General features: G+C 38.7%; 1 protein-coding gene across 6 annotated transcripts in view; it reads left to right on the top strand.

Annotated features, from left to right (window-relative positions):
• NBEA (neurobeachin) overlaps positions 1-15,856 on the top strand; it is a 361,568-nt gene that overhangs the window by 96,100 nt on the left and 249,612 nt on the right. For all 6 annotated transcript variants that reach the window (XM_083608943.1, XM_083608944.1, XM_083608945.1 and 3 more), the window contains 2 exons: positions 1,028-1,123; positions 12,309-12,747. In XM_083608943.1, the coding sequence (XP_083465069.1) occupies positions 1,028-1,123; positions 12,309-12,747 (535 nt within the window). The remainder of the gene's footprint in view (positions 1-1,027; positions 1,124-12,308; positions 12,748-15,856) is intronic.

The raw sequence follows: 15,856 nt of genomic DNA, 5'->3' as shown, positions 1-15,856 counted from the left end.
ACCCCATGTTTTTTAAGTTCCACTGCATTGGTTCATGGTTGTGCCATATGTATCCATATGCTTTCTTCTTCCAAATGAAAGTTGTTTAGAACTCAGTATTACACACATGCACACACGCACACACACATGTAAACCTGTTCCTATGTATTTATTTTCAGGTGTAGTTTTTGGCTTACTAATCTTTGATACTGTTTACATCATGAAGACCTTGCACCTTACAGTAAATTTAGTAAAATATTCATATAAAACCAAATTTGATGCTGTTACCTTTATTCAAAGCAAACCCATGTTATTAACTGTTATAGGTTAGTTTACTGGGTACTCTAAAATATTCCTGCATTAAAGCATTTTGCTATAAACATGTTCTTAAGTGTACAACCTAATTTTTAGTGTTCTTCCCTGTTTCTAGAAATATTCTAATAGTTCGAGTAAATTTCTGTGATTAAAACTACACAAATTTATTTCTTAATAAAAGATGGGGTGCATGGTGCACTTGTGATAGATGACACACACATGTTGTAAGAGGCACCATTCTAGAAAATATATTCCCTTGTGTGGGGAAGAAGAAAGAATGCCTAAAAGGGTGCCATGCCACCTACAGTATTTGTTTTTGAAACTTGTATTTTGAAAAATCCAAACACTTTAATTTATTATGATATTTTAATTGATTGATCTGACCAATTAATCAACTAAATAATGTAGCCATGCTGATTTTGTGTTTATATTTTGTGTGTTTCCCCGTTTGTGTATTATGCCATGATGCTGGAGTAGGAAACTGCTGGTTTCACTATTCCGGCCATGCCTGTTTTGTCTATGTATACCTGTCTTTACTATAAATGTTGTTTTTATGATGTGTTATTTAAAGGTATGTTCTTTTCCTATCTCTTGATTTCTCTCTGAGAAACACATCGTTAGTGCCATGTTTGCATGTTTCAGTGAGATAGGACTTGTGTCATGGATCCACAGTGGACCAAGCCACAGGCGATAAGCAGCTGGCTTACAATTGACTCCATGATTTTCTCCACAGTTGTGGTCATACCATCTATCCCACACCCAAGTTTGAACCATGGATTCCTTGCCAAGTTAATTCCTGAGCAGAGCTTTACCCACTCATTTTACAAAGGTAATATTAACACAACCTCCTAACTTGTTTGGGTGTACTTGTTTCATTTCATGTAATTCAAAATCTAACTATAACATAGCTGTTTGGTAAATAAGAATACGGTTTGGGTTACACACAGATAAAATTTCCTGCAAGGATACAATGAAAATCCTCTGCCCAGCTATGTCTAGATTTTGAGGTACCTTGTTAATGGAGGGAGTTGCTGTAGATTATAAAAGTATAATTCTGCACAAGGTATTTTCATTAAATTCCTTTTCTTCTTATTTAGCAATATGTTTTAAACCTTTGAAAAATAATACTAAAAAAGATAAGGAAGATATCTAACACCATATTCTTGAAGTAGTATGTTTTAATATTGTTTAGCTGTGCATTTATTTCAGTCTTTAATATAGACATTTTTATTTTGGATTATAGCATCCAGTTGTTTTAATCCCAGTGAGGAGGACTATGCGACCGGAGATAGCAGTAAGAGCTAAACTTCTGATATCACCAGGGGGAGCAGTCACACACAAACAAACAAACAAACAAACACACAAACAACCATCTTGCTCTCTTACAGCAGGAAAGGACATTATTCACAGCTTTCTTCTTCTGTATATCACAGTATATTTAGCTTCCACCACCTGATCAGGCAGCATGGTGCAGCTATGTAACAGCACAGTTCTCCCCTTTGAACATTTACAATGCTTAGTGCATTTTAGGTTTATTATTATTATTATTATTATTATTATTATTATTATTATTAGTGTATATCACCCTTCATCCAAAGATCACGGGGCGGTTCACAACAAAAAAATGAGAACACAAAATAATGCTAAAACAAAAACAGACCTTAAGCTCTGCAGTATACCAGGGAGCCAAGCGGACTCCAGGAAGTGGGAGAGGGCACCCAGGGGCAATTGTTTCAACAGCCTGAGCCATTCTGATATTCCAGAGTTTGGCCAGGGCTTTGACAGGAGAACCAGTTCTGTCAGCCGGAAAGTCCCCCAGAGGTGTCTGGAAACTCACTGGATCCATTAGCCTCTGAGGGTGGAGCATTTTAATAGGTTCCCTGCCGCTGCAGAGGGGGGAAAGGTGCTGAAAGCCTAAATCTCAACAGGAAGTGATCTGACCATGACAAGAGAAAAGGCCTGCAAGACAGAGAGCAGGTACTCCAAGACTCACAGCAAAGATGGTTTACTTTTTTAATTTAAGAGACTCTCTGCAGTCAACTGAAAAGCCCCAGTTTAAACCTTTCAAGAAGCTAAACTCAAAAAATAAACAGCGAGAAAGAGATGACAAATTAATACAAATTATTACTCCTGCAAAGGCTTATATTGACTCTGTATCTGACATGATAACAGAAAAGGTCAAAGACTAAGATGAGATGAATTTGACCCACAAGCTAGGAAGCAGTAGCAGCTCTCTGCACCTATGCAAGAGATAGATATACTCATTCATTAGAGGGAAATCAGGCTGCAATACATAACTAGTAGCAAGGGGCAAAGGAAAGGGAGAGGTGTTTGGGTAAGAACTTTTGTGTGATAGAGTCTTCTAGACAGAAGCTTTACTGACAAAGGTGTTTAGCATGGGAATGCTTCAACACAATTAGTTGTTGTGTAGACTGCCGGTAGCTCTGATCAGTCTGTTTAAGAGATCCTTCAACCCACTAAAGACCCAGTCTCACTTAAAATCAGAGAGGATATTGTTCAAGGGAAAGTATTCCTGTCTTCAAGGTTCAGCATTCTATCTAGAAGGTTCTGGAGGTCCTGCAAGTAGACCAAGTCCTGTCACAGGAAGTACTGTTTTTAAAAATTGGATACCATTTCAGGAACTTCTAGAACCTTGTGTTTTCATTTTAAAAAGAATTGGCCAGTAGGTTACATTTCAGGTCATTAATTCATTTTGGTAGACAAGCTTATGGATAGTCTACAATTATTAAGATGATAGTGTTTCAATTAGATCCCAACAGGCAAATATTGCCATAGATATGTGAGGCGCTCTAGATTGCGAGCATGCTACCCTGAGAGCTATGTGAAATTGCAGTGCCTGAGAAATGGCGTAGTTCAGTGATGAATCAAATATTTTACATGTAGAAGGACATAGCTTTAATCCCTTAATCCCTTTATCCTTTCAGATAAAAGGGACTCAGGTAGCTGGGAAAGACATAAGTCAGAGACATTAGAGATTGGTTGATGGACAGAATACGAAGATGTTGGCAGACCAGTAGTTTGATCTGCTGTAAAGCAGTTCCTTATTTTAATAAATTTGTTTCCCTTCCCTATAATCAGTTTTGGATATTGAGAAAAAAGGTTTTCCAGCAAAAAGTCTACAAGTGGAGTGTGTGAAGTACCCTAATATGGTGGGATCACCATTAAAACATTTGCAAATCACCGTCTTGGATATGATTTAGAGACCTAGGTAGAAAGTATTTTCCTTTTTCCATAGCAGTGTGTGTGCAGAAAATTTCAAGTGTGTGGTTAGGAAAAAAAGATAGTGAAAAATAACTGTTCCAAGAGGCCATCCAATAGAATATCTGCTGGTCTTTCAAATATTTGGGGCTGTAAGCACTGAAGTGAGCACCTTGAATTGGGTTCAGAAACATGCATGCAACTGTTTTAGAACAGGAGTTATATATGAGTTCTAAAGGCAACTCCAGCCAGTTGCCTTTGAACCAGTTTCTGAGTCATTTTCAAGAATAGCCCCACATAGAGCACATTGCAATAATCCAATCTGGAAGTTAACAGAGCATGGAGTACTGTGGGAAGTTAACAGAGCATGGAGTACTGTGGCCAAATCATCTCTGCCCAAAGGGTGGCGTACCTGACAATAGTCTGAAGTGCCTCTGTGATGCTTTCCTCCTGCCTCTGCAGGTAAGAATGACCCCACTAAATGAAAACTTCAGAAGTGAAGGTATGATCATTCTGACCAAGAAGACCATAGCAGTTGTTGGAAATTAACTATATTGAGTTAAACAGCCACGACACTGGAGATTCTTTCTCTGTTCCTGAATACACTTCAATAATTATTGAAGAAAGAAAAAAAAGGACTTGCAAAAAGCTCTGTACAGCACTTCCCAAGCTTATCACAATCTCCTGGTTGTTGAGTGTTTCAAAAACACTGCACAAAGGACTTTGCAATCACTATTAGTCGGCAAAGCACTGCCCCATATGTAATGTGAAATGTAGGCCAAGTGAGTGTGACTTTCCTGAAACAGGTCTATGGGCCAAATGGAGGTCCAGATTTTCCCTTGGACCAGAGGTTAAATAACAATCTGATGGATTCACCTACCTTCCTAGGATACGAAAACAAGAAGATTAACAGAAGGAATGTTTCCAAATTGAAGCCATCTATTTACAATATTCCAAGTATGGTTAAGAGATTATTTGGAGACCAGGGTTGCAGTACTTCATCCATATGAAACAATAAAGTTTTGGATCTAAATTAGCTAATGCAGTGTTTCACAAAGTTGGGTGCCCCCATTATTAAAAATTGTGGGACTTGGTAGACCACTTAAGTTTTTGCTTTGCTTTGTTCTCTGTTGTATAACAAATACTTGGTTCACTTTTGGATTAGATATGAAGAAAAATACAATAACATGTGCCTGCATCCTCATCAAAACCAGTGCCATATTATCAAAATCACAGGCCCTAGACTGAGGGCCGAGTTGAGATAATCTCGACAGTTCCACATTCTATCCATGTACCTTATGAATAGAGCATACAGACAGCTAGCGGTCCATGTAGATCAGTTTGAGGACATCTGACCTAATGGATTACTACTAAGTGTAAGCAGCTACATTAGATAATGAATTAAGTAGTGTGTAGAATCTTAGATTAGATGGCTGATCATGGATAATCAAAGTCAGTAAAGGCTGGTCTTGCTGCTTTTGGGAATTGTTCTTTCTTAAATGAGGGCATCTTTCCATTACCCTTAATGGAGACCGCAGTTAGATTCCTTTTAAAAGCATTTGTATCAATAAATATCCCAGGTAGTGAACAAAAACCCAAGAATAAAACATGTCAAACCACCAAATATATTGCAAAATTAAGGCTAAATCTCAAGCATTAAAAAGTACATAAACAGCAGCAAAATAATTTATACCATTGATTTGCAGCAGATTTGCTACATATCCAGCCGCACATATTGGCATTGTTTTATCTCCCATGCTGTGATTTTATGATGTGCTTACTGTATAAGTGCAGCTATTCTTGGATGACTCATCATTTTTCACCAGTGCCAATCTGACTTCTTTGCTGCTAATTACTTTAGCAGCCTGGCTGGACATTGTATGCCTAGGAATTAATTTAGAAGAATTGACCCCATTGATCTTCATGGACTTCTTAGTGGCTTTCCACACGGTAGCCTGCCAACTTCTGCTACTTCTGCTGCAGTATTTGGTAGGAATATGAAGGACAGCACTTGTTAAAATCTTTTTTGATAGACCCTTACAAGAGTTGTTAGTTTCATTGGCAGAAAAATGCTTTGGGTCTGGATTTCCTAATTATCAGTCATTGGCTACCACTGGATTAACCATTATTCTTGCATGGGCTAAGCAATCAGTCAATAAGGTTTATTGTTGCTAAATTAGGAATTTGCACTGGTTCTAGAATGAGTCTCTTTGCTATTTTATTTCATTTTAACCTAGTTGAATGTAACTTTAATAGCCAATGCTGCATCTGCTATTACAACTTTAATTTTATTTACCTGAAAGTTAGTCCAATTGGACACACTGGAACTTTCTTCCAGAAAACAATATGTTTAGGATTGGCCTGTCGGAGTGCCAATGGTGGTCCTTCTGTGATGGTATGACCTTAACAGCAGAAGTGTGAGTCAGGCTAATTCCCTGTTCTAGTTATAAGACTAATAGTAATGTACTATCAAAACCCTCATTAAATGTTTGCCATTATCATTCTTCTATTGTTGTGTTGTCATTGTGAATGTTCTGGTGAATTTGACGTTAATTTCACTTAGAACTTGTTTTTGTGTGTGATGATTGAAATAAACTCATCCTTGTAATCTTGCACTCCCATCTTTTGGTCAAGGCTCATAACTCCTTAATAAGACGTATAAATTTTACAGAAGATTCTAAGGAAAGCTTTAATTGAAAATGTATTTTAAGTGACTAAACTATAAAAGTTTGCAATTGCTATGCAATTGCTATTGCAACTTACTTTACTATTTTTGCGTGCTAAAGAATAGGGATGCATATCTTACTACTCAGCCCCAAAACAGTGATGCCTTGCATGCATTCCAGTTGAGGCTTGGAAAGCTTTAAACTCTATTTATTTGATTTGAATTATCAGAGCAATTTTGGAGTGAGCTCACAAAGGAACATTCACTGTTGCTTCTGCATTTTCCTGCCCAAGGCCTAAATACTTGCTTTGGGGCAGAGGAAGGAGGAAGGCACTATTGTGTCCTACAACTGTATATTTTCCTACCAGACTGAACTAGCTCTACTGGAAACATGCTACAAATATCATTTCCACCAGGGATAAAACTCTTGGATGGACTTTTTATGCAGTAGGCTTGAGAAAAACCCTTCCAGGATCCTCTCCTTAACAGTAATTCCAGCAGGAAAAGACACTCTTGTTGGGACCTAGAGGATGCTTACCACCTCCTGCCAATGATTAAGATAATTTCTGGTCATTGGGATAGAGAAAATGGGAGGCAGCTCATAGGATCAAGGTGAACATGGCCCTGCTTGAAGCAGTCTGGGAGTAGGGCTGTGCTTATCTTAATTCGGGTTGCAAGCATTCAAGCTGGGATATGATCCTGTCTTCTGCTGGCATAGATTTTCTGGGGAGGCCAGATTGATGCTGGGGCACTTGTTGATATGGCAGGGGTCACGTCCTGAAGAGCAGGAACAAGGCAAGGTGGTAGTTTAGTCAAGTCTTCTGTTGCAGTCCTACCCAATAGTCCAATAATCCAGTTGAATCCAGTGGTCAATGCTGCCAGATACCAACTAGAGTGGCAGGGTGGATGACAGCTTGTCATAGAAAGCTCACAGAAGCTAGTGCTCTCTAGGACTTGAGAAGAGCTGTCTTTTGAGGGGCCATTGCCCTATTCTGTAATTGCTGGCTCCTATAGCAATGATGGATGGAGGTTCGTAACATTATACAGGAGGCAGCAACGAAAACCATCCCAATGAAAAGGAAATGCAAGAAAGCAAAGTGGCTTTCCAACGAGTCCTTACAAATAGCAGGGGAGAGAAAGCAAGCAAAACGCGAGGGAGATAGTCAAAGATACAGGAAATTGAATGCAGATTTCCAAAAAATAGCAAGGAGAGACAAGAAGGCCTTCTTAAACGAGCAATGCAAAGAAATAGAGGAAAACAATAGAATGGGAAAAACCAGAGATCTGTTCAAGAAAATTAACATTTCGTACAAAGATTACCATAATAAAGGACAAAAGTGGTAAGGACCTAACAGAAGCAGAAGACATCAAGAAGAGGTGGCAAGAATATACAGAGGAATTATACCAGAAAGATATGGACGTCTTGTACACCCCAGATAGTGTGGTTGCTGACCTTGAGCCAGACATCCTGCAGAGTGAAGTCAAATGGGCCTTAGAAAGCACTGCTAATAACAAGGCCAGTGGAAGTGATGATATTCCAGCTGAACTATTTAAAATTTCAAAAGATGATGCTGTTAAGGTGCTACACTCAATATGCCAGCAAGTTTGGAAAACTCAGCAGTGGCCAGAGGATTGGAGAAGATCAGTCTACATCCCAATCCCAAAGAAGAGCAGTGCCAAAGAATGCTCCAACTACCGCACAATTGCACTCATTTCACACTCTAGGAAGGTTATGCTGAAAATTCTACAAGGCAGGCTTAAGCAGTATGTGGACCGAGAACTCCCAGAAGTGCAAGCTGGATTTTGAAGGGACAGAGGAACCAGAGACCAAATTGCAAACATGCGCTGGATTATGGAGAAAGGTAGAGAGTACCAGAAAGACATCTACTTCTGCTTCATTGACTATGCAAAAGCCTTTGACTGTGTCGACCACAGCAAACTATGGCAAGTTCTTAAAGAAATGGGAGTGCCTGATCACCTCATCTGCCTCCTGAGAAATCTCTATGTGGGACAAGAAGCTACAGTTAGAACTGGGTATGGAACAACTGATTGGTTCAAAATTGGGAAAGGAGTACGACAAGGCTGTATATTGTCTCCCTGGTTATTTAACTTATATGCAGAATTCATCATGTGAAAGGCTGGGCTGGATAAATCCCAAGCCGGAATTAAGATTGCCGGAAGAAATATCAACAACCTCAGATATGCAGATGACACAACCTTGATGGCAGAAAGTGAGGAGGAATTAAAGAACCTTTTAATGAGGGTGAAAGAGGAGCGCGTAAAATATGGTCTGAAGCTCAACATCAAAAAAACAAAGATCATGGCCACTGGGCCCATCACTCCTGGCAAATAGAAGGGGAAGACATGGAGGCAGTGAGAGATTTTACTTTCTTGGGCTCCATGATCACCGCAGATGGTGACAGCAGTCACGAAATTTAAAGACGCCTCCTTCTTGGGAGGAAAGCAATGACAAACATAGACAGCATCTTAAAAAGCAGAGACATCACCTTGGCAACAAAGGTCCATATAGTTAAAGCTATGGTTTTCCCAGTAGTGATGTATGGAAGTGAGAGCTGGACCATAAAGAAGGCTGATCGTCAAAGAATTGATGCTTTTGAATGGTGTTGGAGGAGACTCTTGAGAGTCCCATGGACTGCAAGAAGATCTAACCTAACCTCTCCATTCTTAAGGCAATCAGCCCTGAGTGCTTACTGGAAGGACAGATCGTGAAGCTGAGGCTCCAATACTTTGGCCACCTCATGAGAAGAGAAGACTCCCTGGAAAAGACCCTGATGTTGGGAAAGATGGAGGGCACAAGGAGAAGGGCACGACAGAGGATGAGATGGTTGGACAGTGTTCTCTAAGCTACGAACATGAGTCTGACCAAATTGTGGGAGGCAGTGGAAGACAGAAGTGCCTGGCGTGCTCTGGTCCATGGGGTCACAAAGAGTCGGACACGACTAAACGACTAAACAACAACAATAGTAATGATGTGGTGAGCGATGAATTGGACAGGTGTTATATGAGCTAGAGGAGTCTAATAAGGCCACATTCTTTGGCCTGCGTGGTCCGGGACTAGGGGAAATGGCTTTCCAGATGATAACTCTACCTCATCCGAGTCTACTGCTGAGCCAGACAAAGGATTGGTGCCTGCTTTTATTTTCTTTCATACAGAGAGATGGTTAGCTTCCAGCTGCGGATAAAATACCTATGTGTTGGATAAATCAAGTGAAATGATAGCTTCGTATCAACTCTTTTGAATTTATTCGTGTAGGCAAAAATAGATAAGCATGCTTCAAAAATCTCAGCAAATCAAGGCTTGCTAAGAAAAGCACATAAGAAGCTATCTCATACTGAATCAGAATCTTAGTCCATCAATCTCAATAATGCCCACACTGACTGGCAGGGTGTCTTCGGGGTTTCAAGCAGGCATCCCCAAGCCTACCTGCAGATGCCAGGTATTGAAACTGGTGTCCTCTGCATGCAAAGCAGATGCTCTGGCACTGAGCCACAGCCCTTCCCCAAAAGGATGAGGTCATCTCAGAAACCAATTTTACATAACTAACATCATTATTTTTTTGCTTTGGTGTAATAAATGAACTCTGCAATTACAGTGAAAAATAGTAGGAAAGAGGCATCTGGCACCCAACTGTTTTCTTCCAGACAAGGTTAAAATTACCAGGTTTAGCATTTCTTCTTCCTTTGTCTACTGCTATGTCTTAATGCTACAGTAAACTGATGAGGATCGGTGAAAGCTTTGACAGCAGGTTTATAAATTATGACCTAAACACATGTAATTGGTTATCATTTTTGCTGCTGCCCCTCTTTAGTTTTCCTTCTACCTAAGTAGGTGTAAAAAGTCAACTTTGTGATAAAACTCAAAAGATCAGAGGCACACGGTTTTATGAAATAGAGAAAATTGGTGTTTAAGGATGGAATCTTAACAGAAAGGGGGGAAAAGGTTCTTTCTGAAATAAAAAATATGGTTGCTCTGGCATCCTGAGAAAGGTGAGAGGAGTGCCTGTGTGTGGCATGAGTACCTCTTCCGTTATGTGATTGTTTAGTCTGCTCAGGTGTTGCCTGTTAGCACTCATGCAGAGGTTCCAGTCTCTGTGGCAGCATACACCATTGTTTCACTACAATGGGATAAAGGCTTGGGAAGATGGAGTTGCTATGTTCCCTATCCTTTGACTTTTGAAGAAGATCAGAATTGGCCAGGGGATTGGGGGGGGGGATGAGTGAATTTAAAAGGGTCAAAACATAGTAGCAAGTCCCTTTCTCCCTTTCCACAGCTGTTTTAGGTGCTTGAAAAGCACACAGGTGAAATATCTCATGCAATTACCTTACCAATACTCTGTTGCCAGAGATCTCCCCTTAAAATCATTTTAAGAGTACTCTATTGGAGTTATGAAGGTTAGTTGCTTAATTGGTTGCACTTTCTTTGCTCCAATTTGCTTAATTTGAGTTCTCTCTCCCTCTCCCTCTCCCTTTCTTCTTCAGACTTCTTAATGTAAATATTTTTAATAGGCCTTTGCAACAATGTAGTGTATGATAGAGCAACTTTCCATAACTTTTTCCTAAGCTTGACTGAGGATTTCTGATATTTTGAAAAAGTGTCGACATAAAACAATTGTTCTTAGTAGGGTCAAATGAGATGTAGTACAGTGGTTAAAGAGTGTGATGTGAAACCCTTAATGTAAATTTCACTTCAGCAATGCACCTTCTAGTTGGCCATCAGCAAGCAGCTTTTCTCTTGAGCGCAGTCTCCTGTCTACAGCATGAAGATGATAATATTGGCCTACCCGGACACGACTAAACAACAACAACAACAACAACAGGCCTGTTGCAAGCATTACTAAAATAATATATGTGCAGCTCTTTAAACTCACAGGGAAAGTACTATATAAATGCTGCTCCTCTTAATAAATATGTATAGAGACGGCCTTTCACAAAATTGTCATAAATAAAATGGCCAGCAGTTTAGAAAGTAAATTATGATAATAGTTATTATTAATAAAAAAATGTACATTGAAGTTGTTTACATATTACAATAATGGGATGTAAGTATTGCACTGAAGAGTGGAAAAACCTGGGTTCAACTACTCATTCAGCCACAAATGTTACTGGTTGACTTTGATCCAGGTAAAATATCTTAGCCTCACAGGGTTGTTGTGAGGATGAGGAGAAACACCATGTATGCCACACTGATCTCTTTGGAGGGAGGGAGGATAGAAATGCAGTGAATTAAGCTGAAATGTTAGCTACTGAATATGTTTGTCAGTTTCAGGAAATAGGGCACTTTGATTATGTTTGATTTTAAGCATTCTTAAAACTAAATGTGACTGAAATCAAATAAGTAATATTTACATTTGTGATATTTAGCTCTTAGTTTACATATAATCTACTTAGCAAACTATCTGGTTCATAATTTAGGCTGTCCTCAGTTATGGAGCGTCCTCATATCTTTGATTTCCTTGTGCAACTGTGGCTAGGATGGTAGGAAGCCATTTGGAATGTTTGGTATTCTTGAATCAGGACAGAATCTATATTTTTCACATAATTATGTAAAAAAATAGTTTGTATATTACCATATGCTCAAAAAATGAAAATATAACAGTAGAGAATGATATTATTCCTAAGATCTGGAATTCCTGTTTCTGGAATGCTATAGATAATTTGAATTCGGAAATTGTTCAGTGGCTTCTTTTTGAAAGAGGAAGCAAGTACGCAGGTTGTAGCTACCTGGACTCTGAATTTGTTTCATTTATTTAGAGGTCAGAACTGTGTGTGCCAGGTAGGTGGCCTATCTTAAAACCCCATAACTACCTTGCTGCTCTCAAATGTGGTGGAGGACAGTAACCTGTTACTAGTGTAAAACGAAGATTTAACTCTCATTCCAGTCAGCTTCTCTATGTAGGATTGTGGCACACCATCCTGTCTTTTACCTGAGGTACCAAAATGTCTTAGGCTGGCTCTGGAGTTCAGTTTCATAACAGGTTCATCATGGTGTGCCTCTTAGGTGTGCCTCTACCAGCACACCTAGAGTTTTGTCCTCTATTGATAAAAAGATTATTGATACAGGAATGCTAATTTTCAAGCTTAGTTTTTTGAAAATAATTTTGTTTTGCAGAGACTCCTGCTGTATTTCCAGATAATATAAAAGAAAAAGAAACTCCGACGCCAGTTGAAGATATTCAGCTGGAAAGCTCCATTCCTCATACTGATTCTGGAATTGGAGAGGAGCAAATGCCCAGTATCTTGAACGGGACAGACTTAGAAACAAGCACAGGTCCTGATGCTATGAGTGAACTATTGTCTACTTTGTCTTCTGAGGTGAAGAAATCTCAAGAAAGTTTAACAGAAAGCCCCAGTGAAATTCTGAAACCTGCATCCTCAATATCAAGTATCAGCCAAAGCAAGGGCATCAATGTCAAGGAAATATTGAAAAGTCTGGTGGCAGCCCCTGTTGAAATTGCAGAATGTGGGCCTGATCCTATTCCGTACCCTGATCCTGCACTAAAGAGAGAAGCTCAGCCTATTCTCCCAATGCAGTATCACTCCTTTGACAGGTATATGGCATGATTGATTCACTTACTAGGATATATTCATGTTGGCACTTGAACATATATATTGTCTGTAATATGTTGATAAAGACTGTGCAGTGAAAATACAGCTGGTTTACATCTATATGCACTGCCTTACTATAAACAGTCCCTATTGTTTATGGGAAAGGTATCTGGATTGAATTGTGTCTTTTAACAGCTAAGTCTAATTAGTAGTCAATGAACATATCTACTTTATAAAGCTATAATTTTCCTCAACATAAAACAAAGCTTTTCATCCTGAAATACAAAAGTGAAAGAAAAGAGCCAAAAAATACAAAGGCAAATTACCCAGTCTTCACAGTGTCAGCCACTTAATTTTTTCATAGTTGGCTTTGAGACCATTTGCATCGGACAGTCTTTCAATCAGAACCTTATTCACTGGACCCTTACCACTTCACATGCGTCTGTTGTTAACTGTTATTGTAACGAGAAGGGGAGAAGGTATAATTAAACATGCATCTCCCAGAGTGGCTGGGGAAACAGTCATTTGGGTGGGGTACAAATAATAAAATTAGTAATATTATTATCATTTATAAACTTAAGGAAGTATACAGGAAACTTCAAACACTTGTTAAAATAGTCGTAATGCACTTGGAGAGAATTCATTATACATGTTGATCTGTATTTGCAAATCATGTGTTTTCTTTTTAAAGTTCATTGCTGTAGTTCCTACTGTGTATGGTATTGCCCAGTTCACACATCATGCTAAACCATAGTGGGTAACCTCTAATGTGTTCCACCATCCCCTGTTCAACAAACCAGGACTGAGCACATGGTTTCATAAACGTGTTTGACTCAGTTAACTAGAAACAGAATAAACTAGAGTGTCCCTAATTTGGTCATAATGGTAAACTGCAGTTTCCTCAAAACTGAAAGTGGAAGCTTTCAGTCTCCACATGTGTGATAGAGGAAATGAGGTTTGCTTACTACAGTTAGTTCCTACAATGCTAAAAAAAGGGGTTTGACGTGACCATCTGTGTTGGTTTAACACGAAATATGCTAAGCTTATTTTTCCAAAACTATGCATGCAGCTACTGGCCACGGGCTTATTCAAGCCGCTTTGATATCACTAGAGCGTCTTAACAATCTTATTATTAGCATTCTAAACCACTATCTCTGCAGGATTGAGGTGGTTCTTGCAAATTTTCAAATCACCACAGGGATTTTTTTTTTTTTAGAGCATTAAGGTATCTAAATACCAGGTGTTTTTCCCTCCAGTTGCTTAGTTTAATAATAAACTGTAAAAAATAATAATGTTTAAATGTCCAAAATCACACAGAAATTAAGTGCTCATAATCATACAGAAATTATAACGAAAGGAATCTGTTGAAGAAACAGAAGTGGTAGAATCTTAACAGTGCTGTCCTATGAAACATTATGAACATTATAATTCATTTTAAAGTACACAGAATTGGAAATGTAGAAGCAGAGAAACATGTTTCAGCGTATCTTACGGAATAGGTCTTCTGTGTAGTTAATGTATTCAGCAGTTCAAGTACTATCGAATGTAAATGATGAGGTGATATTGATGAAAGGAGGGATTGAGGTCTCGGGGGGCGCTGATGACGGATTGAACAGAAGCGCCCTTGCACTGCACGTAACTCAAGTCTGTCGTCTTCACTACTCAAAGCCATAATGGAAGGTGGCAGTCTGAAATGAGTTGCCACGGCAAAGAGTATTATTTTTGAAATGCTTTCACACAAATCACTAGGCCCTGCATACAACTTAGTTTCATGCTTTAATGTCATCAGGAGGCACAAATTGGTGTGTCTAATTGTTTGCCACCTGCCAGCAAAATGAGCTGCCAGCTAGCCAGACGGGTTTGATTGTCCGTCAGCCATTCAATAGATTGAGAGTGACAACATCAAAAATTTCACTTCAAACTCTGAAGCTTTGAGCAGCTTTTCAGAGACCTCTTCCCCACAAGTGCTTCTGGACAACTGCATTTTTCAATCAGTTTCAATATATTGTTGCCTTCTGCCTCATCTGTCTTAAGGTAGTTGTAATTACATTATGAGCTATATAAACAGATTTCTCTGGCCCTGGAGTCTGGACTCATCTTAAAATCACATCAAAATAATGTGTGGACCATATTTGTAGAAGCACAAGTTGCTCTAGACTTACAACTGTTCTAGAGTAAGCATAACAAATTCTCTTTTTATATTTTTCTCTACATTATTAACAAATATGCATATACTACATATTGTCACAGTTACTAATTTTTTATAAAAAAAAACTTAGTGAGTTTACATACTTTTGTAAACCAAGAAATCTTTAATAAAAAAATACATTTAAAAAATCTTCTTTTTTTAGTCTTTGACAGAGAAGAGGTCTGGTATATTACTCAGCATTGGCTATGTCTTGCTTGAAAGCATTCTGTTGTTAAAGTAACCTTTTTAAAAAAAATACAGAGATTGCAGATGTAAAAATATACTTATAGATCATGAGCTAAAAGTACGTACACCAGTGTGTTGTTGTTTCTTCCATAAACCCAGCACCAACGATTTCCAAACTGCTTATTAAACTTCAATGAATTTAAGAAGCAGGTTGCCTAAAAGAGAACATAGCAACATGAAGCACGTGTTATTTGGAAGCAGTTTCCCTTCCACCCATTTTTCCACTAAACCTCCAAAGTGGTGTTTAAACTACAGGGATTTATTAACAGGAGAAGCAGGGGGAGAAACTGTTCATGGTGTGCATTTTAGTCTCTAGATTCTATAACTGCCTTTTGGGGGGGGGGAAATGTTCATTCACAAATTAACTGGGAACTTCATGTAACTTTCACACATCTAATGTAAAAGCTAACTGCATTCAGAGTACTTTAAAAATACACTAATTCTGAAAATATTTGTGTTTTATTCAAGGTTTTCATTGCTCAAAGTACTAAATCTTTTGTTCTACATACATTCGTGACCACATATGTAATGAGCAAGCATATGAACTGTTTGCCTTGGCCATTTAGCAATAGCATTTTAAACTCTAAAGCATTCACTAGCCTGCCTGAACATCTAAATAGGCTCTTTGGATTGTGGCCTTTGTATGTTCAGGCCCTTGAAAGTATCATTTGCTCTAA

Source organism: Podarcis filfolensis (assembly GCF_964270895.1).
Source record: "Podarcis filfolensis genome assembly, chromosome: 4".
Taxonomy (NCBI): Eukaryota; Metazoa; Chordata; class Lepidosauria; order Squamata; family Lacertidae; genus Podarcis; species Podarcis filfolensis.
The sequence above is the reverse complement of the archived record's forward strand: the minus strand, read 5'-3'. Positions and strand labels throughout refer to the sequence as shown.